Source organism: Motacilla alba, chromosome 1 (genome assembly GCF_015832195.1).
Source record: "Motacilla alba alba isolate MOTALB_02 chromosome 1, Motacilla_alba_V1.0_pri, whole genome shotgun sequence".
Lineage (NCBI taxonomy): Eukaryota > Metazoa > Chordata > Aves > Passeriformes > Motacillidae > Motacilla > Motacilla alba.
Window position 1 is genome coordinate 45,986,233 of NC_052016.1, and position 27,349 is coordinate 46,013,581.

General features: G+C 38.5%; 1 protein-coding gene across 4 annotated transcripts in view; it reads right to left on the reverse strand.

Moving 5' to 3' along the window:
• SLC36A4 (solute carrier family 36 member 4) overlaps window positions 1-27,349 on the reverse strand; it is an 89,985-nt gene that overhangs the window by 58,653 nt on the left and 3,983 nt on the right. For 3 of the 4 annotated variants that reach the window (XR_005257098.1, XM_038138414.1, XM_038138391.1), the window contains exons 2-8: window positions 22,694-22,817; window positions 22,068-22,158; window positions 20,972-21,060; window positions 19,605-19,700; window positions 18,303-18,387; window positions 9,517-9,744; window positions 8,723-8,821 (exon numbers count right to left, since the gene is read on the reverse strand). Coding sequence is in view for 3 of the 4 variants with exons in the window: in XM_038138414.1 (XP_037994342.1) it covers window positions 8,723-8,821; window positions 9,517-9,744; window positions 18,303-18,387; window positions 19,605-19,700; window positions 20,972-21,060; window positions 22,068-22,158; window positions 22,694-22,817 (812 nt within the window). In the remaining variant the exon portion in view is untranslated. Of the gene's footprint in view, window positions 1-8,722; window positions 8,822-9,516; window positions 9,745-18,302; window positions 18,388-19,604; window positions 19,701-20,971; window positions 21,061-22,067; window positions 22,159-22,693; window positions 22,818-27,349 lie in introns of those variants that run through there. The other variant, XM_038138404.1, reaches the window with a different exon arrangement.

A 27,349-nucleotide genomic window follows, 5' to 3' on the forward strand; every position in this document is an offset into this window, starting at 1 on the left:
AACTCACATTGAATTTAAGTCCCCTCAAAATAAGTTATTATGATTACTAAGTTCTCACCTATCCCTACCTGCTTCTTTGTAGGCAAAAAATTTACAAATTTCAATCTGTTTAAATGAAAATGGTTTAAAATAAAATGTCTTCCCAAAAGGTCTTTTATCTTTTACCTGAAATGCTCCTCCACCCATATGTTGCTTTAGTTTCTAAGGGGATGCAGAACAAAATATATACATATTGAAAGGTCCTGCGTGGGGCTGTGCAAATTTCATTACTGTAGAAGTGACAAAATAAATTACAATGGTTTCCACAGAGGATTATTGAGTATGACAGGAAATAAATGGGATTAAGGACCTACAAAATTTTACAACTCAATACAGAAATTTCTCTGCCCTGGGAGAAGGAGTCCTGAAAATACAGACATATACACTCCTGGATCACCAGTTAAAAAACAACAGGACCCCAACACGTAAGGTGTTTTGCATGTCACATCTTACATTTTACGTGGTTATCACCGAAAGAAATAACCATTCAATTCTGAAAAGAAACCCCAATCAATCCAAACAGAAGGAAGAGAAGACACTGATGATTTTACTTTCCTTAGAACAGTTCCATAAAACTTGGCTTGCCCTGAGAGTACCTTGACAGCTGCACTACTCATCACCTTTCCCATGACACACTCACATAGCTCCAACACAACACAAGGCAAATACACAAAGCTGAAGGACACACACCACATCACTTCCTGCTATAATCTTCTCACTCCAAATACCTTCACCATTGCAACATTTTCCCTTTCCACCTCTCCCATTTCTTTTAGGATTCTTTCTTCTGCGGCTTCTGCTTTCTTCTGAGAAATCAGTATCATTTTTCAACCACAATGTTTATTAGAGAGCCATTACTGATGCCTGCAGAAGTGTTCAGCAGTACATTATTAGGGGGTCTCAACTCTGGGAGAACATGTGTTAATAAAAAGTTTAGGGTTTAGGAAAGGCATTCTTCAGTGAACATTCAAGAACATTACTGAGTTAAAAATTCCTTTGACAAAATGATAGGTTTATTAATACCTAGTATTTTCAGCCATATAATAATTTCTTTTGCAGCTGCTGTCTCCATCATCCTTTATTCAATAAATGTAAATTATTCATGATTCACAACAGATTTAACTTAAAAAATAAACATGTTGGCAAAATATTTAAGAGGCAAACTAGAACTTAAACTTTATTTACTGTTACATATAGACACAAGCTTGTGCACACACTGCAATGCTGCTTTCATCAATGAAAAGCCTGCACAGAGCCTATTAAAGATGGTAAAGTTAAGATGCTGCTGATTAAATGACAGACATGAAAGTCTAAAACCAAGGATGCAAGCGTTTATTCTAGCTAGCTGCTCTCTCCAGGAAAAGTTATTAACACTTCTGCATCTTCAGGGTTATAGTCAAAACCTTTCTCACATCATGAAGACTTACATTTAAATACTACTTGGAGAATTCCATGCACTGCCAATAAATGCTCACTCAGAACATAACAGAAAGGAAATCTTATTCAACCACCACAACTAAGTTCAAAAAAGCTGCAGTTTAGAAGACTTACACAATAATGAGCCAGGGGAACAAAAAATATGGCTCCAAAAAAGCAAAATAAACTGGATAAATATTCCTGCCTAAAATTATTTAATTATGCTTCTTAATTATACATAACATCAGCATAAGTAGTATGGGCATCACTCTACCTCTACTGCATGTATAACTAAGTTAGACAAGTCTTCTATCTAAGACAAGTCTTTCCTTCACATCTAAAAGGAAAATTACTGTTGTGATATGTTTTGATTTTGATGTGTATTCTCGTTAATGTAAGTTTCCCCCATAGTTGGCTCTGCCCAAGTTTCCTTTCCCACCTGTTCCCTTGTTCTCCCCTGTTTTCCCTGGTTGGTTTATCCCAAATTCCACTTAGTCACTCTCCCGACCCCTCCTCCAGACCCCTGTCCGTCACTCGGTGGCCTTTCCCTTCCTTCTAGAACATTCTCCACAGGCTGCCAGGTGATTGGTTCAAGGGCTGGGGCCCCACCCACAACTTGCTTTCATTGGTTCCTTTTGTTGTCCTTCAAGCTCCCACTCACACCCCTATTTGCTCCCATTGGTTGCCTTGCTAGCCACACCCCCTCCATACTCGCCCTTTATAAGCCCCTGTAACCCCTCCCCTTTTGTCTTCGCCCAGTTGGCTCGCCTGGAGCAATAAACTCTGGATTGTGCCCCCGAGTGGAATCCACTCTTTTCTTTGCTCGGCCTGTCGCTGCTTCCGCACATCCAGTCGAGGCGCATCTGGAGAGTGCCCCCCGCTGCTAGCTGCGTCTTGGGCTAGCCGGAGCCAGATCTCCTCCCTTGCCCGGGGAGTAGAGAGGACGCAGTGCAGCAAATTACCTTCTGTACCTCACTGAAACTGTGTCTCAGACCCCAAGACACACCTGCCCTAAGCTGGCAAGGCAGAGCACAACAACTTGGCTACTCTGTCACTTGCTCTTTGCCCCCTTATCCAATGTCACCAACCACATAATGATTAAGAATACTTTCAAGCAAGTAAAGAGTAAACTCAAAATGCCTTTGTGCTGCAATTGTGTAAATGCATGTGTATCTTACATTTTCTAATGAAAAAGAAACATTTGAATGTTGCAAGCATGTGTGTGGGGTGCTCCCTGAAAGAATGTTATCCTAGGGGCCTTCTGTTTGTGTCATTAAGAATTGCCTTTAAAATAAGAAGTGATAAAAGTACAATATGTAAAAAACAAGGGTTCTCCAGGGTGAAAACAAATTTCTCCATTCTCAGGAAGTGCAGATTACTGGTAAGGAATATTTAACTTGGTAAAGAGGTGATATCAAGTTGTCTGATACTTTATCAACATTCATATGAATTGGGCAGATGCATATTTTTAACAGTTTCTCATACAACATCTTTCTATCTGCTGTATCTAACAACATTCTCTGTTTCTAACACATTTGGTCATCATTTTCTGACTTTGCAGAGAAGCTACAACACACTTGTTGCTGACACAACATCTGAAGTCCACATTTACCATGTATGTTTAGTAGTAGGCCATGTCCACAGTCATCAAATCCAGTCCAAATACAAAAACATCCTCAGAGAACGCCCACCTTTTATATTTCGAGGATACACACCTTTGCATCATCAAAAAGAACACCAATGGAATTGATATAGCTTGGTCCAAAGAGCTGATGCTGCAAGTAGATTTAGATGGTGTCAGGTTACCTGTTAAATGTCTGCTTCTGATAAATCCAGTCTGGTCTTAAGGACAAGGGAAGCATGCCATTGGGTTTCTTTTTCTTTTTTTTTTTTTTTTTTTTTAAGGACAGTACTAATCTGTCAAAAGAGTTTTTGACAATGAGAGGCTTTTATCTCAAAGCCACAGGCCTAACAAGCTCATCTGCATTACTTTCCAAATCCAAATAATGACATTTTAAAATGATAATCCACTTACTTTTCTCTTTTTAAATCTTCTGGAATTGGTTAGCTGCTGCCTAATGTGACTCCAGAGCCTGTCTTCTGGTATACAAATACCACCCTATCTTCGGCTGCAAAGCTGTGATATCCAAGTTCAAAAGCAGTTTGAATAGACATCTTCAAGTAACAGGCCAAAATTATAAGAAGTCTTATTTTCCAAACCTGAAATTAATGTTGGAAAGTAATGTTTTTCTCTTCACTACCTAATCTGTCTGCAGCACTCAACAGGAGGGAAAAAAATCATACTCAATTGTAAAAACTGCAGTTAATTTAGCATATTTATATGTAATTGAGAAGGAAAATTGTATTTCTTGTTTAAATATTATGATTCTATTGCAGCCTTCTTCCTCCTGAAGCTTATTATAAAATATCACTTTCACATTTGGATTTGATTTTTTATATATAGAACAAGTAACCCAAGCAGACTTTTGATGCAAAATATTCATTAAGTGTAACCGCTATTACATAAACACAACATTATGCAAAGCTATTACCTGCACATGGCAATGCTACAGACAGAGCCAAGCCTGAAGGCGTTGGTTTACACCCTTCTAAAAAGGGCGTTCAAGATTCTTAATTTCATTTTGGACAAACTTAGTCTGAAGTTACTTTTAATTCAGTAAGAAAATCTCACATTGATTTTAAAATCAGGCCTACTCACCTCTGCAATACGAAAGAGGAACTCTAACGTGGTTCTTACAAAATAATGTTACATGTTCTGTGAAAGACATCTTCACTCTACTACATCACCCACAGCTCCTGTATTCAAGGAGTACCACTGGCACTCTCTTCTGTTCTGTGGCCTGAACACCAGCCCCGTGCTTTGCCAGGCAGCATCATCTGGCACAGGGAACCCACAGCCAGAGAGAACCAAACTACAGAAGGAAAGCAGCAGCTGCCCAATCTCCCAGCCCCAGCACAGTCCTATATTCAAAAAGGTTCACTGAGGGCTGAAGATACATTTTCTCCATTTTTCGAAATCAACATTCTGGCCCCTGAACTAAAATCTTCACTTGAAGGCTTAAACAAAACCAAATCTTAAGTGGTTTGTCACATCCACTTAAGAGTACTGCATTTCTGTTGTCACTGCTGTTCCACAAACTGAACCGATGTCACCAGTCAGTAGGATTTTCACAAGGTCACCCTGATCATTTTAAAATCTAAACTTACAAGTGATGAAATCCCAAAGCAACTCTCAACACTATGAATGGTAACCCCAAGACTGACAGTACTGAGTTCTCAGCTGCTGTTTGCTACCTCAGGATCACTGTGTGCCCCTGCTGCCAACTTCTCCTGTTCCCACACAGTAATGATCCCCACCCCGCTGTCAAGACAGCCATCATTTGCAGCAGCAACCTTAGACCAGTCTGGAGTAACCCCGTTTTTACAGACATCTCTAAGTGGCAGCAACTAAATGAACAGCACAAGCAACTGACTGCAGCACTTCTTAATCCTGTTACAAGCATCACTCAGAGTGTAGCATGAATTAATATTAATCAGCTCTTCAGTAGCACTAACCTTATTCCTGCTACAGCAATTGTAGCAACAAAAAACCAATTTGCCTAGACTTTAGCAAATTGCCAAAATTGCTCAAACCTGCCATCAAGTAAGAGTCTAGATGGATCTCACAGGGAGATATGAACAGCTTCATTCATCACATTAATATCATCAATTCATCATATTAATTGTTTTTATTTTAATGAAATATATCTCAAAATAGTTTTATAATACTGGCTGATGAAATGTTTAAACTAGCTCTTAGTACCACCCAAGTGTTACTTTCTAGGCACTACCTCGGTTTCTTTGAGATCCTATATTTCAATTATAAATAGTCCACATTTGAGTTATTACAGACTCAAGTCAGTAAAATTGAAGTTCTTCAAGTATATTTATTTAGGGATCAACTATAGCCAAAGCAACAATATTCCAAAATCCATACTGTTAATTTTCTTACAACGCTATGACAGCTAATCAGTCCTAAGATAACGACAGATTTTAACCAAAACCCTTCTTCATACACTCATCATCTGTAAGACAAACATGGTCTCTCAAGATCAAGAAGAAAATTCTAGCAGGAATCTGCTGAATCACTGCAGCTCTCTGAAACATGTTCCATTTAGTGAACAGGTCCTCTGTTTTATTAGTGTCACTAATTTTTATTAGTTACTAATGAACTACAACCATATTTTAAGTAATGACAAGCGCTAAACCAAAAGAAAAAAAAATTAAGATATATATTTTTTGTAGCAATGGGATGAAAAAAACCCCAAACAAACACACTGAGGGCAGTTTTTCTCTCTTGTTACCTTCTGCTTAAGATGACTGCACCAGCCCAAAACTTCAGAATTTCATTGTCCTTTTTCATTATACCCAGTAATGTGGCAGCTCTCAAGATGAGAATTGGCATGACACACACTCAGATTCAAGGAAAAGGAAAAATGAGACCTCATAACTGTTATGCCAACTTATTGTATAAAATTAAGCAATCAAAATCAACTTTTCTGAGAATTAAGACCTTAAGGCATCTGTTTATAATGCCATGTTCAGACAGCTTCACAGTAATATTAGATATTTGCAAGACATTCCAGAACAGAACCTAAAATCAAGTCTCTTAAAACAAGACCAAGATTACGTAAATCCATTTTAAGTGCCTGCAGTCAGACAGAGTAGACTAAGGAGCCAATCTAATTAAATGGAGCTTTTTTTTCCTTACCAGAACAACTCAACCATGCATATAGGAAGGACAGTAAGAAGGGGGGTAACAAAGTTACCACATGCAAGCTACTCAACAGGTATAAGATGGCAACTTCCTGAGCTGTAATAACTAGTTATCAATCAAATCATTCACCAAGAATTACATGAAATACTAATTATGTAAAGAGCAAATGTCTTGTCTTGCTTTGCTTCACTTATCTTTTTTTTTTTTTTTATTTCATGCTTCAACAACTTTGTTTAGTTCTGATTATTCAAATATATGAAGTAATTTTTACTTCCGATCTTCTCTATAGTGAATGTAAATACAGCATAAGCATGCACAGCAAACATTCTGCATGCCCAAAATACCCCTGAGAGGCAGGGGCATCTTAATAGCATGCTGCATATAATCAACAGACATTAAGCTATAGATTTTCACTTTCATTTCAGTTTGTAAAGGTAGCCATGTTATATTAATGGTTTTGTGTAATGTAAGCACACACACAGTGTATTGAACCATAATAAGCATAAACATTTAATTAGTTTGTAAACACTAATAACAAGGTGAAAACTTAACCATGCTTTCCATTTGTTTTGAAGAGGGAATAAATTATGACCAAGTAAAAAATAGAGACAGCCTATGCAGAAATACATACTATTGCAAGTATACAGTAGCATACATAACACTAATATCTAATAATATAAAGTAGCATTTTTACATTTTAAAGGTACAAATAGAATAAACCCTCCATCATTAAGCTCTTGAATAAAAGAGAGAAAAAAAATTGGTGTTATTAAAGATGACCTTAGTAACAACCAGGGAGTCAAACAAGCAAAATGCTCTGGGCAGTTCTTTAAGAGGTTTATATCAGAAGTCAATGCTGCCACTACTGACGTAAATTTAGGGAGCTGTCTAATTTGGGATCTAATGTGCCAGAAGATAATTACTATAAACCAATTCCCTACCTATAATTCAGTAAACTACTGCTACCAAACGATAAGCCTTCACCACCTTCCTGAAGCTTACAGAACTCTCACTTGGGATTCCCTGGCTACAAATACCTGTGTGCTATGCAGTACATGAGCAAACCTGATAAAACTGGGACATGCACCAGATCTACTGTGCGTGACGCACACAGCAAGGGTAGTCTGTCCCAGGCACACTATATAACCTAAAAGTAACAAGCTTAGTGTAGTCCAGTCTGATTCTCTGAGCCTGGGAAGGTTTTTTTGCCCACGATCTGCAGGCACTAAATAATCTCAGACAAACAGCTGATTTCCTATAATGAAACTTCCAGATGACAAAAGGAAAGAAGTTCAGATACACTCAGATATATGGCAGCTAAACCTCTGGATAAATCAGTTCATAAGTGAGAAACAATGGAAAATAGTTGGAAAACATACTTGTGTAACATAAGTTAAAAGGTTTTCTTATTCAGCTCTTCTGCCACTGATAACACAGCAGCAAGGTAAAATAATCTGGTTTAAGTCAGAGTTGACAAATCCAAAAAAGAAAAGAGATTTGAAAATCTTCTGTGTTATATGAGTGACAGACAATCATTTCAGATTAACTGCATGCTGCTTTGGAGTTATTTTAGTTTGGGTTTGTTCGGGGTTTTTTGGGGGGATGGGGTGAGGACAGAAGGAGGGGTTAGTTGACCGTTTTTTAATTTTAAGCATACACTTTAAGCATAACACTTGCTTAAATATGTAAATATATGACAAATAAAGTATATACAGAAATTTCCCCAACAATTTATGACCTACCATTCCCAGAAGCCTCTTTGGCTACTTTTTAAAATGTATCATGTGGAACAAAAGTGGTTAACTAATGAGAGGAAAGCTAATGTCTTTGCAAATAATTTGATGGATGAAAGTATGGGTGTTAATACCTTTGAAATAGGTCTTAATGTCTCTACTAACGCTGGGCAGCAGGTTCATTACAGAGCCCCAACAGCTTGGCTCCTGAAACAACCAAGTGGGCCTGCACAAGCCTTAACTTCTAAACTTTGGGGTAAAATAGTAGGTTCAAGGGGGAGATATGTGGTAGGCAGTTCAGAAAGGCTGTACCTTCCAAGTACCTCAGCAATGGGGAAAGGAAGAGGGCAACGTGCAGCAGGGAGTTTGGGATAAAAGGAGGCTGTGCCCTCTGAAACCTCGAGAGAGAAAACTCCGCAGGTGTGTGCCCCAGAGGACTCTCTCCCTTTACTTAAATAAAATTGCAGGACTCCTCTGTCTCCTTTTTGGACATAAACCTCAGCTGTTTGCGGATTTTCCTGACACTAACTATCTGGGACTGTAAAAGCATTTTTGCAGTTTGGGACAGGGTTAAGCATCCAAGCCATGGGGATGTTGCATCCACAATTTTCACCTTATTTGACCAGACATATTAATCCTTCTCATACCACAAGAGATTAGTGCTTCAACAAAACCAACAAAATAATAACAGGAGTAAAATTGCCTGTATCCCCAGCACAAAAACAGTGATTTTGAAGACTCAGTGAAAAGCACTTACCACACCAATTCCTTCAAAAGCAAATACTGCAGTCCCAAAAAACAGTGGGTATTTCTTCCAGCCAACCACAGGTGGCAGTTTTCGAGGATCTGCTAGATCCTGAAGAAAACAAAGCAAAACAGTGCATTAGCTCTTCCTACAATTTTGCTTGATGCATTATGTTATACGAAAGAAAACTCAGTACATGTTGACAGTGGTGTATATGTTGCAATTTACAATCCCTGGTTTTCCTGCCAAACCTAGTCCTTTATACACTTTTACAGCCACCTTCCCACACAGAAACTTGCAGATGTATTTCTTCTAGGTTCTATCACTGTCACTAGAAATTTTCCCATTCAAAGTATCAGAGAGCATAAATTCAAACAGAAGGGAAAGTGCCCTTCTCAAATTTTATCTTCTGCAAATATCTTAGTGTACTGCTCCTTCTAACCTGCTTTCATACTGCACAGATATTCTTCATAACCATAAGGGACACTAAAATAACATCTCTTTAATACAAGCCAAAGTTCTGCAGAATGATTAATTACTGTTAATATTAATTATCCATTTTTTTTCATAATTTCTCCTGCCTCCTTGCCCAGTCTGTAGTCTCATTGCCTTTCTCCCTATGTTCCACTTCCCACTCATCAAAATATATATTTTCATTATCTTAAATTAAGGTGCCTCAAATATGAGATAAGGCTGCCTTTCAGAAATTGTCAGTCAGTATATATCTGTCAGAAACCAGCTGCCACATTCAACAAAGATAACTTGCCACACTGAAAAAAACAGGTAATAAACTTTTTTATACTCACTCTCACAATATACTGGTAAATAATCACCAGGCTGACAGCCATGGACAGATTGGCAAGCAATGAAAGCAAGGACAGGCTCTTAAGGTCACGAATGAAGATCAGAAGGACCAGGAATGGCAGGAAACACAGCATGTATATTCGTAAATCAGTATTCCTTTTCTCAGAGGAGCTGCTAGTGGCACTAACATTCATGGGAGCAATCTTACTTTCCAAGAATCCTTCATGGACCTTTATTAAAACAAACAAACAAAGCCAACATGTTAAACAGTGGTAGCAGTGAGTATATGGTCACATTGCTGTTTTCCTACAGGGAAATTTGTCTCTCTGCTCCACCTGGTGAGTGACAGAAATTTTGAGATCCCTGTATGTGTACTCAGTGCAGAGGGGAAGACAAGGCACTTCCAGCAAGTGTTTCATACTTAAGGCAAATTATGAGATCAGGGCTTGAAAGCATCATTATCCCACCACTGACTGAAGAGGAAATCCACACACGCAGTTTAGATCAGAGTCCTTTCAGAAAGGGACAGTTTGGTAAACTGGAAGCAAGCCAGACAGATCTGGGCCTAAATCTTAGGAGTTTGAATTTTCCAAGGGAGAGTAAGTGGGTTAGATGATAAAATGCTACTGCACCTGAGTTCAGTGCCTAACGACCTTATGCCTTCACCATGCACATCATAGCAGCATACATACAAAATAATGTTAGAATATGAAAGACATGCCTGTCTTTCATTTAATTCAAATGAATTTTTTTTCACTCTTCACTTTTTTATTAATGAACATTAACTCAGCATTATAAATCATGAGCTCGGACAGACTTGAGAGTCCTGTACCAAATAAACTGATACAAATTAATGCCTATAAATTAAGAGTAGTACACAATGTGAAAGTGCATTAAGTTTTTTCCGACATAACATTACCATAGCTGCATGTAGTGCAAATCAGAAGACTGAGTTTGGAACTATTCATGACTCTCATTGCTTCTTTTGGGAAAAAGTCAGTGTGGCTGCAACTGCCAAAAATTTGTTTTGTGGAAATTTACACAGCTGTCTGTGCTGTGCACACCACAATCAAAACATCCAGAGCTGGTGGTTATTCTGCTTGCTGCAAAACAAGAACAGTTCAATTTGTTCTAGATCTCATCATGCTGTTTCCCTTAGGTATCCTTTCCTTCTCTACCGTTGCATTTACCATTTTACTAATTAGCCTATGACTGTACTTAATCTGCTCATGCTACATAAAGCCTTCAGCTTGATGGCTACAAAAACATACCTAAACAGTGTAAAAAAAATTCCTTATAGCACAGAGACAAACAAAAATACTAAACTGATACAGAACTAACTTGCTTGATTTCCATTGTTTTAAACAACCCACAAATTCAGAAAGTGAGAATTAACTTAAAACTATTCTGTCTGTAACCAAAAGCACTGTACTTTTTTTTTTTCCACAATGAAAAAGGGAAAGCTAAATGATACAATTCTGCAACTGCATGTTTTCCAGAAATTTCACTTTATATGAAAACATCACTGGTCATTATGGAAACACTGATGGTTTCTACCTTGCAATAATCTAAAGTGTCACGTGCAAGACATTTAACATCTGGTAGTTTTCATTAAGATACCATTTTTAGAAAGCTACAAAGAAGTTCTAATTACAGTTAGAATTGAATTCACACTGCTACAATAACTTGACTTTGCCAAGCAGTAAGTCAAACACTAACCAAATTACTTCCCTAATGCCACATGAAGTAAAGCTCTCTGTGGAAGCTTCCTGCTTTCCCACCACACTTAAAACAGAAATGCAGAACAAGCACTTCAGGCCTTTCACTTTAACAGGTCTTGTGTGTTTACTTGCTTGCATGCTCTTGCAGGTAGTCCAAGCTGCTCTGCACACAAGGACACGTAAAAGCACTTCTAATAATCACAAAGTGATTTGAGCACATAAACCTTCTGCTACAATAAATATTTAGCCCAGCATGTCTTCAATTTATACAAATATCTGTAGCCTGATGAGCTACTAGAAAAAAATAAATAAAACATTAATTCCTTAAAAAACCCAAACCAAACAAAAAACTAGTGGGGAAGATACAGTTCAGGTTCTAAAACTTTACAACACCACAGTATAAACCAGCTTCTACTCAAATAATTTCAAGCATTCAAACATTCAGTCTTCTCTTAAAGACAGAAGCATTCCCTTAGTACACATAAACCCCATTAGAAGGTGCCTGAAGTCAGAGATATTTTTTTCCTATTACCATCACAAATTCCAACTAGAAATTCAACAGGAATTTACTGGCTAATACAGCTGGAAAATGCAATATACAATACTCTATAAAATTATATTCAAATTTTGGCCGACTGTGATCAGCTGCCCTAATGATGGGTGTGATAAAATCACACCTCCACATTGTTAGGTAAGTGTGGTCATACAAAATAGCCTTTATAATTATCTGTCTTTTACTTTCACAAGAGTACTGAGGGAAGCCCAGAGAAAGAACATACTACAGGTACACACCAACTCTCCATAACCTTCATCAGGTGAATGGATACTGATGCACAACCAGCAAAACACAGCTGACTAAAATTCTCAGACGGTGCCTCCCTGGCCCTACCTTCCCACCTCCCATTTGCACCTTTCAGAATGAGTTATATTCCTGCAATAAATCACAACCTTATAACCTGCTTTACAATACAGTAAGCATGGTAACCCTTCTCCCTACATTGCTGCCTGCTCCAGAATTCTCTGGAGAAGGAAATGGAGGCCAAACAGATTCTCAAAAACTTCATGACTTGCAGGAGCCTGTAGCAGGTCCAGTTCTTTGAAATACAGTTAAAGAAAGAAGTCAGAGGATCAAAGACATTCTAGCTGTAAGAGGAAAAAAATAACAACTATACAAATGATGAAATTCTTAACCTGCTCAGTACAGATTACTATTCTGCATTAACCAGATTTGCAGTCACAGCTGTCTTTAGCCTGAGATAGGAACAGCACCTACTTGCATACAAGTTTTTTTACAACTTTCTCTTGTCCTCCCATTTGACCTCACCAAGTGCAGAACTTGACTTTATTTTCAAGACAAACCCTTTGCAGTCCTGGCTGCTCCTAAGTCCTCCAAAAGCCACTCCTCCAAGCTGAAAAAGCCCAGTTTCTGCAGCTCTCACAGGACAAGTGCCTCAGCCCCAATCATTTCAGCAGGCTCCCCTAAACTCACTTCAGCCTGTCAATGACATTCCAGCATTGAGGATATCAAAACTCAGTAGATATGGTCTAACAAATAGGTAGTAAAGGATGACAATCACTTCTCTCCAACTACCAGCAATTCTGTTCATACAGGATGCTGTTGCTTTCAGGGAACATTGCTGGCTCTTGATCATGACCACTACCCGCTGAATCTGATGACACAAACAGCTTTATTTCCCCCCAGGAGCTAGCTGTCCATTCATCCATCCGTCCATCCCATAACAACCTTATTTGGATACAAGGATATTGTCAGAGACAGCATGGAAAAACTTGCTAAATTCAAACTGGCATCTAGTGCTTTCTCGTCACGTACAAATTCAGACTCGCAGACACAGTCATACTGATAAAAATGCACAGGAGGACACAGTTTTGTGGATATATATACACCTTTAAATCAACTTTGTATCAAGAGAGCAGCTTTAACACCACCAGTCAGAGCAGTGACACTTATGGGGTTAGGCAAGACCAGAGAAAATATCCCGCAAAGGTGGATTTTGAGATGTGACAAAAATGGGATCCTATACATTAACTCAGAAGAGGCACATCAGATAAGATCCAGCAAGGGTTAATCTTGTGGGAGAACTAAACAAACAGGCACGTGTTACTGACAGGTAGAAGAAAGCTGAGTTGGAAAGTAAAATGCAAAAGTTATAGAAAGTAAGGATCACTACTCTCTCCCTTAAAATAGAGCAATGGCTGTGGGAGATCTGACAGCAGAGTAACAAAGGAAAACTCTAATGAAGATGAGATTATACTGACTTTTTAAGGCTAACATCATCATGATTTCAAAAGTGTTTTCCTAAATTTTCCTTTGAAAAATTGATCAGACAATACTTAAAACTGTTCCAAAAGTACCAAAATACAAAACAGAAAGAAGCATTTTGGATTTTTAAACTTTTTCATGTGCTGTTTAGTTCCGTGCAAATCTACTGCTGATTGTGTTAGGATGGACTACGATGCACTTTCTATCTTTCCTAGTCTCCTAAATATTGGAATTAATATTACCTCAGATTCCTATTCTGGACAATAATCACTTTCAATCCTCTGCTGCTCTCTGCTAGTGCATTACTGCCTATGTCAGTCATGCTGAGCCAAGAACCAACACTCTATGTAAATGTCTTTGTCCTGAACAAAGCAACATGACCTGGTGTCAAACATTTCCCCAATGAGGAAATATCATTATGGTTTCAGAAAGGAAGCACACAGACACTGAAGTCACTAAGCATAGTGATGCCTCCAGACAAAAGATTTCATCAGGAGTTACTTCAGTTACTCAAGCATTAATTTACCACGCTGGTGTGATGTCTGAAAAAGTTTTTTTTCACTAATTTACACTACCCAAGCATAGCATTGACCAGCTTCAGCTGAATACAAGAAGATCAAACATTGTGCAAATCTAGATATCAAGTTCCTTCTCCACTCAGAAAACTAATGCACAATTAGAGGCTGCAAAAAATTCAGTTGAAACAATGAAACGCTTCCTTCTTACAGGAACTATCTCAGAAGGAAGAAATAATTCCATTTCCTTAGTCTCTTCAACTGAGACCACTGTTTCCTTGCCTGTATCCCAAACCACACTCTTTCGGTCATGCAATTTTATGAACTTTTCAACATCTAGTGAGCTCAAAACAGAAGTCCTTGAACTCACTGGTTCCTCCTAATTTCTTCCTTAGCTCAGATCAACAGCCAGGGCAACACTCAAGGCCAGATCTGGGACAAAATCATTATGTTATCAGAGAGATAAAGACTATATTATAACCCTGTATTTTTGCAAGAACAAGCCAAATAAATGTTTCACAACTCATTTACTTCTGGCACTTCCCTGCAACTTAATATTGTACTTTGCAGCATTTCTAACACATCCAGTTTTATGACTAAGCACAATTTTAATTTTAATTAATTCAAAATTTTGTGAGGTTTTTCCCTAAAAGAATAGAAAAAAAAAATCAGAGTTCCACTACATAGTAGGCTACTGATGGGTCATCTCCAGGGTGCTAAAGATCAAAAAAAATGCTCACAAAAAGCAAGAACATGTTTTCATTTCTTAGCTTTATCAGCAAACGATGAAAGAGTTCACTCATGCAAAGAACTCAGTGAACATGCATGAGAAAGCTGATAAATTTTTCTTCACTAAAAAGCGTGGTCAGGCATTGGAAGTTGTCCAAGAAAGCCTTGGAACCAACACCCTTTTAAGCGTTCAAGAAATGTGTGGATGTGGCAATTGAGAACATGGTTTATTGATGAACATGGTAGTATTGGTTGATCTTGATAAAAATCTTGGCAAAACCAACCTTCACAATTCCATGACTCTATGAAATGCCAGGACTCTTGACACAGGGTCTTCTGCTGTCCTAGCAGGAAATGCAAAGCAACTATGGAATGACAGGGAACTATGTTTTTTTGAGCACAGGTTCTTTTTTCTAACCCTGTGTGTTCCTTCCCTAGCCTTGCTGCAGTCAGCCCTCAAGATTTTTGTTCCAGCCTTACCGTTCTTTCCAGTCTGAAACACTTTCACCCATAAGTCTTATTACATCCTGACAGAGTAAACCACAACTTTTGTCACCAGTTTAAGTTTCTCTGGTGCTCCTGGAAAGTATTTTTCCTTAGGAAAAGCTTGATTTGCTATTCAGTATAACTGAAAATAGGATCTTGCATCACAGTGTCTGGGAAATTGTAATGTAAAGCAGAAAAATCTCAGTAAAAGTTTGCACCAGTTTCAACGGGCTTAATTTGCACACAACAATGTGCAAATATGACCAGCAAAGTACAGATTAGAATGCAGATGTATTGGTCAAGGTGTGCTATCAGTAGTACTCTTACTATGATTTTCCTTTCTCTCAGTTCTCCCCCACCCTGCTCCCCCCATCCACCTTCCCCATCCTTTCACCACCCCAAATCATTAGAGATTTAGGCTGTACCAATTTTTGTTCTTTGGTGCCCTCTACGGGACTGATTTCTGCAATAGAAAGTCGCCAGGAAGAAACAAACCAGAGTTCTCCCTCAGAGAAGAGCAAGCACGGGACAGTCCAAATCAAATACATTTGGACGTGGAATTTCTGAATTGCTAATGACTTTAATCCACCCATCCATAGGGTCCATGTTACAGGTCTCTGCAGCTACTGCTTTTGCAGAAGTTGCCTTCCTGTAGGAGCTTTCAATGTTTCCTCAAGAAAGCAAAAAGTCCCTGAAAAACATTTCAGGGGTTTTTTTTTCCCAAATCTACAAAAGCCAAGGTCAGCAAGTATTCAGTCTCATCTTTTGCCTAAGGCCACAGCATATACATAACCAGCTCATCAGGTAAGTACTTGATAAGAAAGGTTTTAATTTAAATTTACATTACAAAGCATGCATTAAAGATCTCATTTCAAAATGTCAGCAAAATGATATCAGATAGTATTTTTAGCTTTAGAGACAGATTCTGAATGTAGGAGTGTAGTTTTAAAGGCTGGCTTGTTTTTTTTTTCCCTTACAACATACAAATTGTGGAGTACCCAGCTTCCAAATACACAAGTTTGCCTAATTCTGATAGATCATCCACAGAGCTTGGAACACTTCTTAAACACTATAAAAATACTCATCCACAACAGGATGAAAAACTGAAACCATCTTCTATGTGCTGACTGCCCAAGGGGACACTCTTCTTCCTAATTAAATAAAGGTAAGCTATGCCAAGACACCTGTTGCCTACCTTATGAGTAGAGTAAGAATCCATAGATCCATAGATACAATTAATGCTCAGCAGCCTACCACACCTTATTCCTCACTTCACTACTCACGGGATCATACACAGAATCAGAGAGGCACAAAAACATCTGGGTTGGAAAAGACTCCCAAGATCACCAAGTCCAGCCTTTGACCAACCATCACCTTGTCAACTACACCATGGCACTGTGTACCTCATCCAGTTGGCTCTTGAACACCTCCAGGACTTCACCACCTCCCCACGTAGTCTGTTCCAATGCTTAACAAACCTTCCCATGAAGAAATTCTTCCTGATGTCCAACCTGAACCTTCCCTGGCACAACTTCAGACAATGTCCTTTTATCCTGTCACTGGCTGCCTGAGAGAAAACAACCACCCCCACCTGGCTACGCCCTCCTGTCAGGCAGTCGCAGTGAGTGATGAGGTCATTCCTGGGCCTCCTTCTCTCCATGTTTAACACCCCCAGCTCGCTCAGTCACTCTTCATATGACTTACTCTCTAGTCTCTTCCCCAGCCTCGCTGCCCTTGCCTGGACTCACTCCAGCCTCTCAATGTCTTTCTTGAAGTGAGGGGCCCAGACCTGGACACAGAACTCGAGGTGCTGCCTCAGCAGTGCTTGTATGGATAGAGGCCCAGTGAGATTCAGACTCATTAAGCTTTATGACAATTGACTGACCATAGCCCCCTGAGCAGAAAACACAGCAGAGCACATCAGTACTGTCCTGGAATTGTGAAGAGAGAGCACCACAAGCCCAACATGCCTGTGTTTGGGCATCCATCCTGTGCTGGCTGACCCTCCATGGACCACGTGCTCAGACACACAAACTGCTGACTGCAACTGCCAAGTGTACCCCAAGGAAGGACCAACACCCACCAGGACCCCATCAACAGAATCCCCCAAAGAGAAAGAGCTTGGAAGGACTGGAGAGCAAGAGACAAAGCAGGTAAAGAAAGCAGGAGCAGTGTCACAAAAGTGCCAGGCATGGTTTTGCTTGCTTTTGTCAGTGCTGGATGGTTATAGGGAAGACAAGGGATTATCAGGTTTTATTAAAAGGTTTGGGGTTGCTTGCAATGTGTAAAGGTTTTTGTGGTTATGGGGATCCATTTTCAATGTTTAGTTGACTTCAGCAACTTCAGGCATAAAACTTGAAAGAAAGAGATGTGACCAAAAGCAAAGCATTCACAGAAGAGCAAAAACAATTTTAAGATTATATCATGTCTCCCCTCTATTAGATAGAAAGGAGACAGGATAAAAATATTCAAAAATATAAAAGGTGTCCACAAATAGAAAAGAATAAATTACTTATAGCTAGAACATGAAAAAAAAAAAAAAGAACTTACAATATCAGTAAGAAATCTGAAGCTTCTATAAAGAAGCAGCTGTCTTACAGATAAAGAAAGCATTGGAACTGACTACTGAGGAAGCTGTAGAAATGTCAATGTCAGGCATTTTTTGGAACAAAAATCAGGATTCATTTAGATACAGTGGATTCTGTGAATAGAAGGGACTAAACAAGAACCAAAAAAAAAAAAAAAAAATTGTTATGTGAAAAGGATAAAATACGCCCAGGAGTTTGGAGAGAAAAAAAGGAAGTCAGCAGATAGCCTAGCAAAAAAAAATTTCTGGGACAACTGGCTCCTACACCATTTTATGCCTTATTTTCCATCATTTCCACAACTAATTTTTAAACTCAACAAACAAGTCAGAAGGAAATATACACTTTCACAAGAGCTGAATTTAGTTCACCTTGCCCACTGTCCTTTTTAACCAAAAGCTTTATAGGAAATAAAAGTGAGGGAAAATGAATCTAAACCCATAACTGCTTTCATATGGCGGCATTACTCACTTGTTTCACATTTTCTGCCAAGAACACAACATAAACTCCACAAAATCCCAGCTGTGTTATCACTAGGAAAAAGTCCACAATATACCTGAGGAAGTAAAAACAAACATACATTATACTTAAGATCCAAACAATTATCCCATTGCTACCTAATATGCAGTTACTGCTCTTTTTTAGAGTAGTCAAAATGCTAGACTCAAATGCCACATTAATCAACGCAGTGAAGGTTCCTCCTCTGTCAAAACAGGGTGGTGATCATTGAAAGAACGCTGTGGCTCAGACTGTTTTTGAAAAAAGTGATACTCAATGGTGGCCTGAAGACAGACTGCAATGAAACTCTGCTAGAGTCAAGCCCAGAGCAGAGATCTGCCCCAGAGAATGGATTTGCTCTAGCACAGAGTCTCTGGAGACTCAGTTGTTCATTTGAGGCTTGTAACTCTTTGGTGCAATAGAAAATTATATATCAGAATATTAAAAAATCTATCAGAATTATATATCATTATAGATCAGAACAAACCAATTTTCCCTCTAATTGAGCTCTACTCCATCCCAATGAAGCCATCACAACATATCTTAAAACACTAGCTCACTAGCAAGATGCTGCATCCTTGAAAGTAACAGGAATATAAAAAATTATTCCACAAGTGAGGTAAAAACCATTTTAAATTAATCTGAGCAACATGTCTGTTTCAGATTCACAATTTCACTACTGTGCAGTCATACCATAAACTCTACAAACAGCAACAGATGGCAAAGAAAAAATAATGTGTATTTTGTAAAAGAGGGATAAAATATTTAACAGCCACAACAAGCCATTTATATCTTCATGTCATTATTGCAAAAATAGTAAATATTTCTCCATTATTTGTATGTTATATTATAAACAGGAACCAAAGAATTGTTTTGCTTCCCCTCAGAATACATACATTAAAGTAATTAACATTTCAAATGTCAACCTGCAATGCAGAGAAATGTTGGGAAAAGAGAATGAAAACTTAAACTACTTCACTGCATTAGACAACACAGAATGCATTTCTGGTTACAACACATCTCTTCCTATATTACTAAACTGAATTCATTTTCTTCAGAGCTCTTGTAGAACTGAAAATTGATATAGCTAATAAAGTCAAACATCCTCCCATCTCACCACTACCAGGTGGCAGGAGGAAAAAACAAATAACACTGCATAAGAGCATTTTTAAGGAAGGCAAAATCTTAGAAAAACAGAAATCTCCTAATCATTCCAAGTGTAGCCATTAACTTTTAAAAATGAATTTACTCAATTAAATTCTAGCTGAATCTTACCGGCCCCAAGAAGCTCGTTTCTGAAGAGCAGTCAGAGGCCCCACTTCCATTGCACAGCTGACTGTATCGCTATACCCCAGGGAGGACTTCTTCATCCTGAAATCAAAAAGTGAAGAAAAAACAAGAGTTACCAGAAGCTATGATGACCCAGATCTCTACTTTGAAAATACTGTTGGTCTTCCATGATTATACCAGGTTTTCACCAGTGGCAACACTCTGCTGCTGAATTTCAGAGGTATGGTTTGGGCTTCTTTACCCCAGGAAGGGTTATTTACCACTCTGCAAGCATGTGAAACACAGTGTTACTTCCCCCCAGTTCAACAGTATTAAATGAGTTTCTTACAAAACACAGGGTTTTTTGGATAAACTACTCCAAAATCATATTCTTATTATATGAGCTTAAGAAATTAATCTCAAATCTAAAAGTTACAAAGAACTTAAACAGAATTCAATTCTTGATGCACAAGCAGTTAATCCCAATTCATTCAATGATCTTATTTCAGTCATCAGCTTTAAAGACCATTCAAAACTACACAGGAAAATTTCAGGAATGACAGGGTCTGTTCACAGTAAAATATCATATTAATCTGGTAAAATAGATTTTACAGCTACAGGGACATTAATAGTTTTGTGATTCTACTCCATTCAAAAGTTCATTGCACTCTGCAACATGAGACCCTCCCACTGCTTCTCTTTAACACTTGACAGTACAATAAAAATGTTTAATGAAAGTCACTATTAATCAAAATTCTCTGTCATTCAAATCTGAGTAACTGCTTGCCCACAGTACTACACATCTCACTTGGAGGAATATTTAATATTTATCTGCTCAATACATCATTTTAACACATTCTTTTAGCACTACAAATTCAAAGAATCAAGTTGCCACAACTCAGAGACAGAGCTCACATATAATCATGAAAGACATTAACAGCATTTCTTAGTTTATCTTTTACTCATATAAAGTACTTATAAACTGGGTATTCATAGATTATTTACATTTTTCAAAGCTATGAAGACTCAGAAGCTCTATGAATATAAAGAAGGACTTAAAATAAGCAATTAAAACTGCCAAGAGAAAGACCTGATTATTTGCCAGCAGGGAAGAAGGTACAGGGAAAAACAAGCTAAACCAACCTCGTTTTGTGTATGAGCAGAGAACAAATATGTTTTTCCAATGTGTTGCACAAAGCATAGCTATCATTACTAGGTACACACTAAGAATTTGAGAAGAAGATTCTAAATTGACAGAAGAAACTGCTAGAGCACCAGGGTATTTTGTAGACCAAAAATCACAAAAAGAAAAGAGGAATTAAAAAAAAAAATTACTTCAAACTCAGCAACTGAATGAGTAGTTCCACATTTACCTCTGACATAGAGAGTGGCTGCAACGTACCAAGATGTGCATACAGTGAACAGATATAACTCCTATTAACACAAGGCTGACTGGTCCAACCTGGTATGGAAAAAAAAAGAGGGATGGCACTGGAGATACAGAAATTTTCATGGAAATATGCTGGGGAAAAATCTTTACATGAAAAAATTTCACATTGTAGCAAATAAAGTAATAATTAAAAACTTTTCCCCCTCAGTGGGGTGCTGCTGCTGATGTTTCATGTCATCCCTTATTTTCAGTTCACTACTTAAGAGAAGGCTATTCAGAGGTGATCAAGGCGTAAGTACCAAATGAGTACATCACTCCTCTAATTGTTTCACTTGCCAAAAAAGTTTGTCAAGAAAGAAGACTGGATAGACTGCACAATTCAGTAGTTTGAACCACTTGAATGGCAAAGAGAATAAAATTTACAAGTTCCAGACAACTATGAAATTAAATAATTTGCTTCAGAATAGAAGCATGACCACAAGTCTTCACAGAAGGAATTGCCTTACACACATGCAACTTTCACTCTCAAACTGAACAACCTGTACTATGGAATTACAGGATTATTTAGTCGGAAGGTGAAAATTTCATTTGATTAAGTTTACCCTGCCTTAGGAAATGCATTGTTTGTTACCAGGTACAAACAACCTGGGCTATACCCTATTTCTGCAGAAGCACTTGATTTATTTTACAAGATGATGCTTCATCCTAAGACATGCAATCTGTCTCTAGAGAAGTCTGTACAAAGAAAAGACAACCCCATAGAAACAATTCCCATGAGACATCACAGTAGTCTGAGTAAATCAAAATATTTCTTTTTTTTCTGACAAACCTTTTGTTTGGACAAGGAAAATACTTTGCCTAAGCAAAAATGCAACTTACGCAATGGCTGAAGTAGTAACTTTCTTTAAAACAATAAGATCTTAATATTCATTATTAATTTCCCCAAATCGAAGAGAAGAAATGGCACAATTCTATCAATATGGTAGTGACAAATAAGCATTGAGGTTTTAGTTTTCCAGGACATATATCTGTAAATCTTTCTAGATGATTTTTCTAGTCTATGAAAAAGGAATTCTTACCACTATGCCAGCATTTTTAATTGCAAGCGGAAGACCAAGAAGCCCAGTTCCGATGTTTCCCTTGAGGAGGTGAGTCAGTGTTTGTATAAACCTGAGGACAAAATGTCCCATTAGAAGTACACATGGATGGGGTAGAGGACAAAAACAAAACCTCACCCTTTCTCTATAATAAAGTGATAAATTTCAAGTTTCAACTTAAAATTTTCGCTGGTCCAGCTATTTTAAAGGAAGTGCAACACATTCAAATAATATTTTTATTCATCCTTACATGTGAGCACCCTCAAATAGAACACACAAGTCTGATCTTCAGTTCTTTACTCCAGCTTGTGACATGTTAATTTCTCAGCCATTTCGTAGTTCTTTTCATAGTTCTTTTCATAGTTCTAATCACTTTACAAATAGGAACCTTGAAATATTTTACAGCCAGTACATTGTTAGCTTCAAAAGAAGTGAGAACCTACTCAAAATGGGCTGCTTTTTGGGAGAATTATGCAAAGTCCTTATCTATAACCACAAAACTGTTCTGCAGGTCCAAGAAGACCTTTTCACAGTTCAGAAAACTGCTCATAAGAAACAAGACAGAGTCAAGAAATCTGAACAAGCTGATGCTTAAGATTAACACATACGTAATGCCTTCTTCATTATCAAGCTGGTAGTGCGTCTTAACTGGCAGGAAAGTATTTTCATGCTCTTCATCTGAGATGCCATCTGAGTCTTCTTCATCAATTAAAGGCTTCATTACTTCCATGCCTGTACAACAGAGTTAACACTACATTAGCATTAGAAACAAGCTTACAGTTCAGAAGTAAGACATGATTCAAACTTTCCATATGACGAGGTTTTAACATGTTCATAAATACAAAGATGATTTAAGCAGATATATAGAGGACCAGTTTGCACAGGATAGTCTGTCTCTTTAAAGTGGTACACCATATTATTATTATTATTATTATTATTATTATTATTATTATTATTATTATTATGGCCAAACTCTACAGTTTTTCATTAAGAAAAGCAAATTTCTATCATGAAAATGTCATTGGTTTAAATCACTTTGCAAGCTAATGCAACATAAAGCAAAACAGAAAAGTCGTCCATCATTACAAAAGGGTGAGATTAATCTTAAACATTGGTAGCTACTTCAGAATTAAACACTAAATCTGCACTCAGAGAGGCAAGGCATATACCACAGAAAGTATCTCCATTCATTTAAGAAAGAACCAAAATACAGGAATCAGGTTGCACACTTTGAAAGCTGCAATTTCCTGAACCTTTTAAATTGGCATAAAATTCCAGCTAAGTAACAGCACCAAGTAACAGCAGTCAGTAGTGAACAAAATTGCCTTTCAGGCAAAACTAACATCTTATGCCAGTTTAATGTTGAGGAAATTATAACCATTTTAAATTACTACAGTTAAGCAAAGCAAATCCTGCCAAGAGCAAAAAGATTATTTACCCTACACTTGCCTACCACAGTATCCATTCATAAAATACGTTGAATAAGTCTCAAGTTCCGTAACATTCATCAAAAAAAAAAAAAAAAGAGAAATCCCTGTAATGTTAACATTTTATATTAAATAAAACAAACCACACCACATTTACATTTACATTACAAAGCAGCCTTTGCATGACAGGGTTTTGTTAGTAATGGGGCTACAGGAGTGGCTTCAGTGAGAAGCTGCAGGAAGCATCCCCCACGTTAACAGAGCCAATGCCAGCTGCTTCCAGGACAGATCTGCTGCAGGACAAGTCCAAGCCCATCAGTGATGGCAGCACCTCTGCAATAACAGAGTTAAGAAGGGAAAAAAAAATCTGCCAAGCAGCTACAGCTGGAGAGTGGACTGAGAGGAACAGCCCCACAGACACCAAGAGCAGGGCAGAAGGAAGGGCAGGAGGTGCTCCAGGCACCAGAGCTGAGATCCCCCTGCAGCCCGTGGTGCAGCCCATGGTGAGGCAGCTGTGCCCCAGCAGCCCATGGAGGACTATGGTGGAGCAGAGATCCACCTGCAGCTCCTGGAGAACCCCACAGTGGAGGAGGCAGATGTCCAAAGAAGGCTCAAGGGAAGCCCACACTGGAGCAGACTTCCTGGCAGAGGACCTGTGGCCCCATGGAGAGAAGAATCTAAGTTTGGAGCAGGTTTGCCGGCATGCTTGTGGCCACATGGGGACCCACACTGGAGCATTTTCCAAAGACTTTATCCCATGGGAGAGGAACATGGAAACATGCTCCAACTGCAACATGGAAACATGTACCACACTGGAACATGGAAAGAGTGTGAGGAGTTCTCCCACTGAAGAGAAAGAAGCAGAAGAAACAAGGTAGTGAACTGACCACTATGTCAGTCCCCATGCCCCATCTCCCTGCACCACTGGAGGGGAGGAAGTAGAGAAATTGTGAGTGAAGTTGAACCTGGGAAGAATGGAGAGATGGGTAGAAGTTTTTTTAAGATTTATTCTTATTTCTCATTACCTTGCTCTTATTTGACTGATAAGAAATTCAACTAATTTACCCAAGTCGAGTCTGTTTTGCCCATGACTGTAATTGGCGAGTGATCTCTCCCTGTCCTTTTCTCAACCCACACACAAGCATTTTGTTATATTTTCTCCAGCTAAGGAGGGGAGTGATAGAGTAGCTTTTGTGGACACCCAGAATCCAGCCAGGGTCAACCCACCACAGCCATTAAACAAATCAAGGTTTTTATGAAGTCTTGGAGATGTCTAACCCACCAGCAGAGCACTGAAGCCAGTGCTAAACAACTTCTAAAGAAAAACTGTAGAATAACTGTAAAAATCCCACAAAGCAGAAGGCAGCTTATCCAAATCATTAACATTAAATCATATAGCTCAAACTCTCCTGCAAGCACCAAAGGGCTGTCAAAATTTCATGTCTGAAAAGTTGAAAGCCAGCAACAAAAGCAGTTGACAGAAGCAAAAATACCCAATCAAGAGCAAAAACCAGAGGTCAGAGACTCAACCAGAAAGTACACTGTAAAACAAATTTATACTCAGTGATATTCTAATTAAACAAGTCAGAGTGGACTTCACCACATTTCTGTACATGGCACATAATCTATGAATTGATCAAAAGAAGGATCACCAGAGTTCCCTCCCTCTGCTCCCACAGCATTGTGCTGACTAGTTCTTGAGGATGCCACGACCATCCTCCCCCTCAGCTCTGAGTCCCTGTTGGGCATATGTGATGCTCACAAAGACCTGCATACTCTAGTTCTGGAGTAAAAGTTTGCCTCCTCAGGGATCAGAGGGTGCAGGAAGTTTCACCCAGTGAGCAACTGATTAGGCTGATTTTCATTCTTTAAAGTATTGATTCTAAACGAACAATCTGAAGAAACAAGCCAAACTACAAGCATGCAAGTCTGTGATCACATGAAATTCAACAACATATAAAAGAAATAATACTTAAATTAATTTTCCATTTTTGTCTCCATCACATTTTGTAGGATACTCTTCATAATGCTAAACAATAATGACAACACACAGCAAGTAAGGCTCTTTAGCAGTAGCAGGGGACCAGCATGACCCATAGGACCAACAGCTTAGGTGAGTAACAGCAACTGCTCAGTCAAGGGAGGAAAGTAAAATTTTCTTCTTTCATTGCAACCTGAGACTGGAACGTTTGGTATATACATACATTGACACTGTTTACCGTGCTGCCAGATGACACACAGAAGACTCTGAACTTTATTTAGATATCCCATTTTACTTTCTCTTCCAACTTCCTGACCCATCTTCCGATCACAAAGGTAGTCCTTTAAGAACAGATTTACTCAAGCATTCCCTCATCTTTCAAGTAATTAAATTTTACTTAACACAAGCTATTTTTCTTCTGAAAAGTCATGTCCCCATGCTTAAAGCCATCTAGTCATCTCAGGGTTACTGTTACCACTGTCCCACTGACCCATTCACCCACTTTCTCAGAAATGACTTAAATTAGACCTAAGAATATCCACTTCCAATATAAACACTAAGGCTGGGAATTCGCTGTTCCTATTCTAATGTAATAATGCATTTGAGAATAAAGTCCATTTGAAGTTTTAAAACACAGGCTACAGCAACATCATCAACTCACACTGTCATAACTATACAGGTTATGCCTAACTACGGGTTCCTCTGAAATACTGCATTATATAAAACATTCCAAGAATGCTATCTGGTCTCTATCCTAGCCATAAAAATGCTCTTGAATTGCCTCTTTTCCTTATCATTCCTCCTTCATCCCATGACTGCTGTACAGTTTTGGCCTAAATATGTGAACCCATTAACAGTAATGGTACTGAGACATTATTGGAAGGTTTGGATCATGCAACTTTCTAAGCACGGGTTTTCATTTGATAATAGATCTCTACTGTTGGAATAGTGTGGCTGTGTCCCAGTCCACACCCACAGTAACATCCAGCTTTGTGTAACATCCACATTTAATGGGTCCAAACTTGTAGTCTAAAGCACATGAGACAAAAACACTTGAGCTTTCCATACTTGGATCTAGCTTGAAATTAATTTTTCTGGAACATCCACAATCACTGCCAGAAAACTGACACTGAATACCCCCACATTTACTTTAATTCTGTCCTACAAAGGTCCAGTATGTGCAATTTAAATACAATCTCAAACTGCAGCACAAGAACAGCATATGCATGTCATACCTGAATCAGAGATGAAGTTGTCTTGCTGCTCTCACAAAGCACACGGTACAGAGCAAACCTCAGCCAACATTAGATCCATGCTCCACCAAACTGTCCTGGCTGCAGCCAAACACACTATGAATAATCCAACCCAGTGCTCAGCCATGGAACTCACTGAAAATTTTGCATTATCAGCATACAGCACAACTAAAAATAAGGAAATTCATTTTTGCACACCCTTTTGTTTTCACTTAGACAAAGCACCAGCCAGTTTTCAGCCCTGTCCTTCCATCGCCCAGTATGAATTTCTTTTTTCCTTCTTGCGCCACAAAAATCTTTTCAGATCAAACGCTGTCTTCTGACTGTCTTTAACAGTTAATTAAATTGATATTGTTTCTGCTTTCTTCTGTGAACACCCATGCAAGCAGGGCGCCAAAAAGCTCTGCATGTACTGCCACTATCAACCAAGGCAACACAAAGTGCATTTCATCTTCTCCCAGCATTATCACTGCAATGTTGAAACTAATTCCTTAAGCCACTGGAGAGAGAAATCTCTGATTCATTACAGCTACACATCACACTATAATCATGCATAAATGTCAACACTGTATCCTCAAAGACCCAAATTTCAATCATTAATCA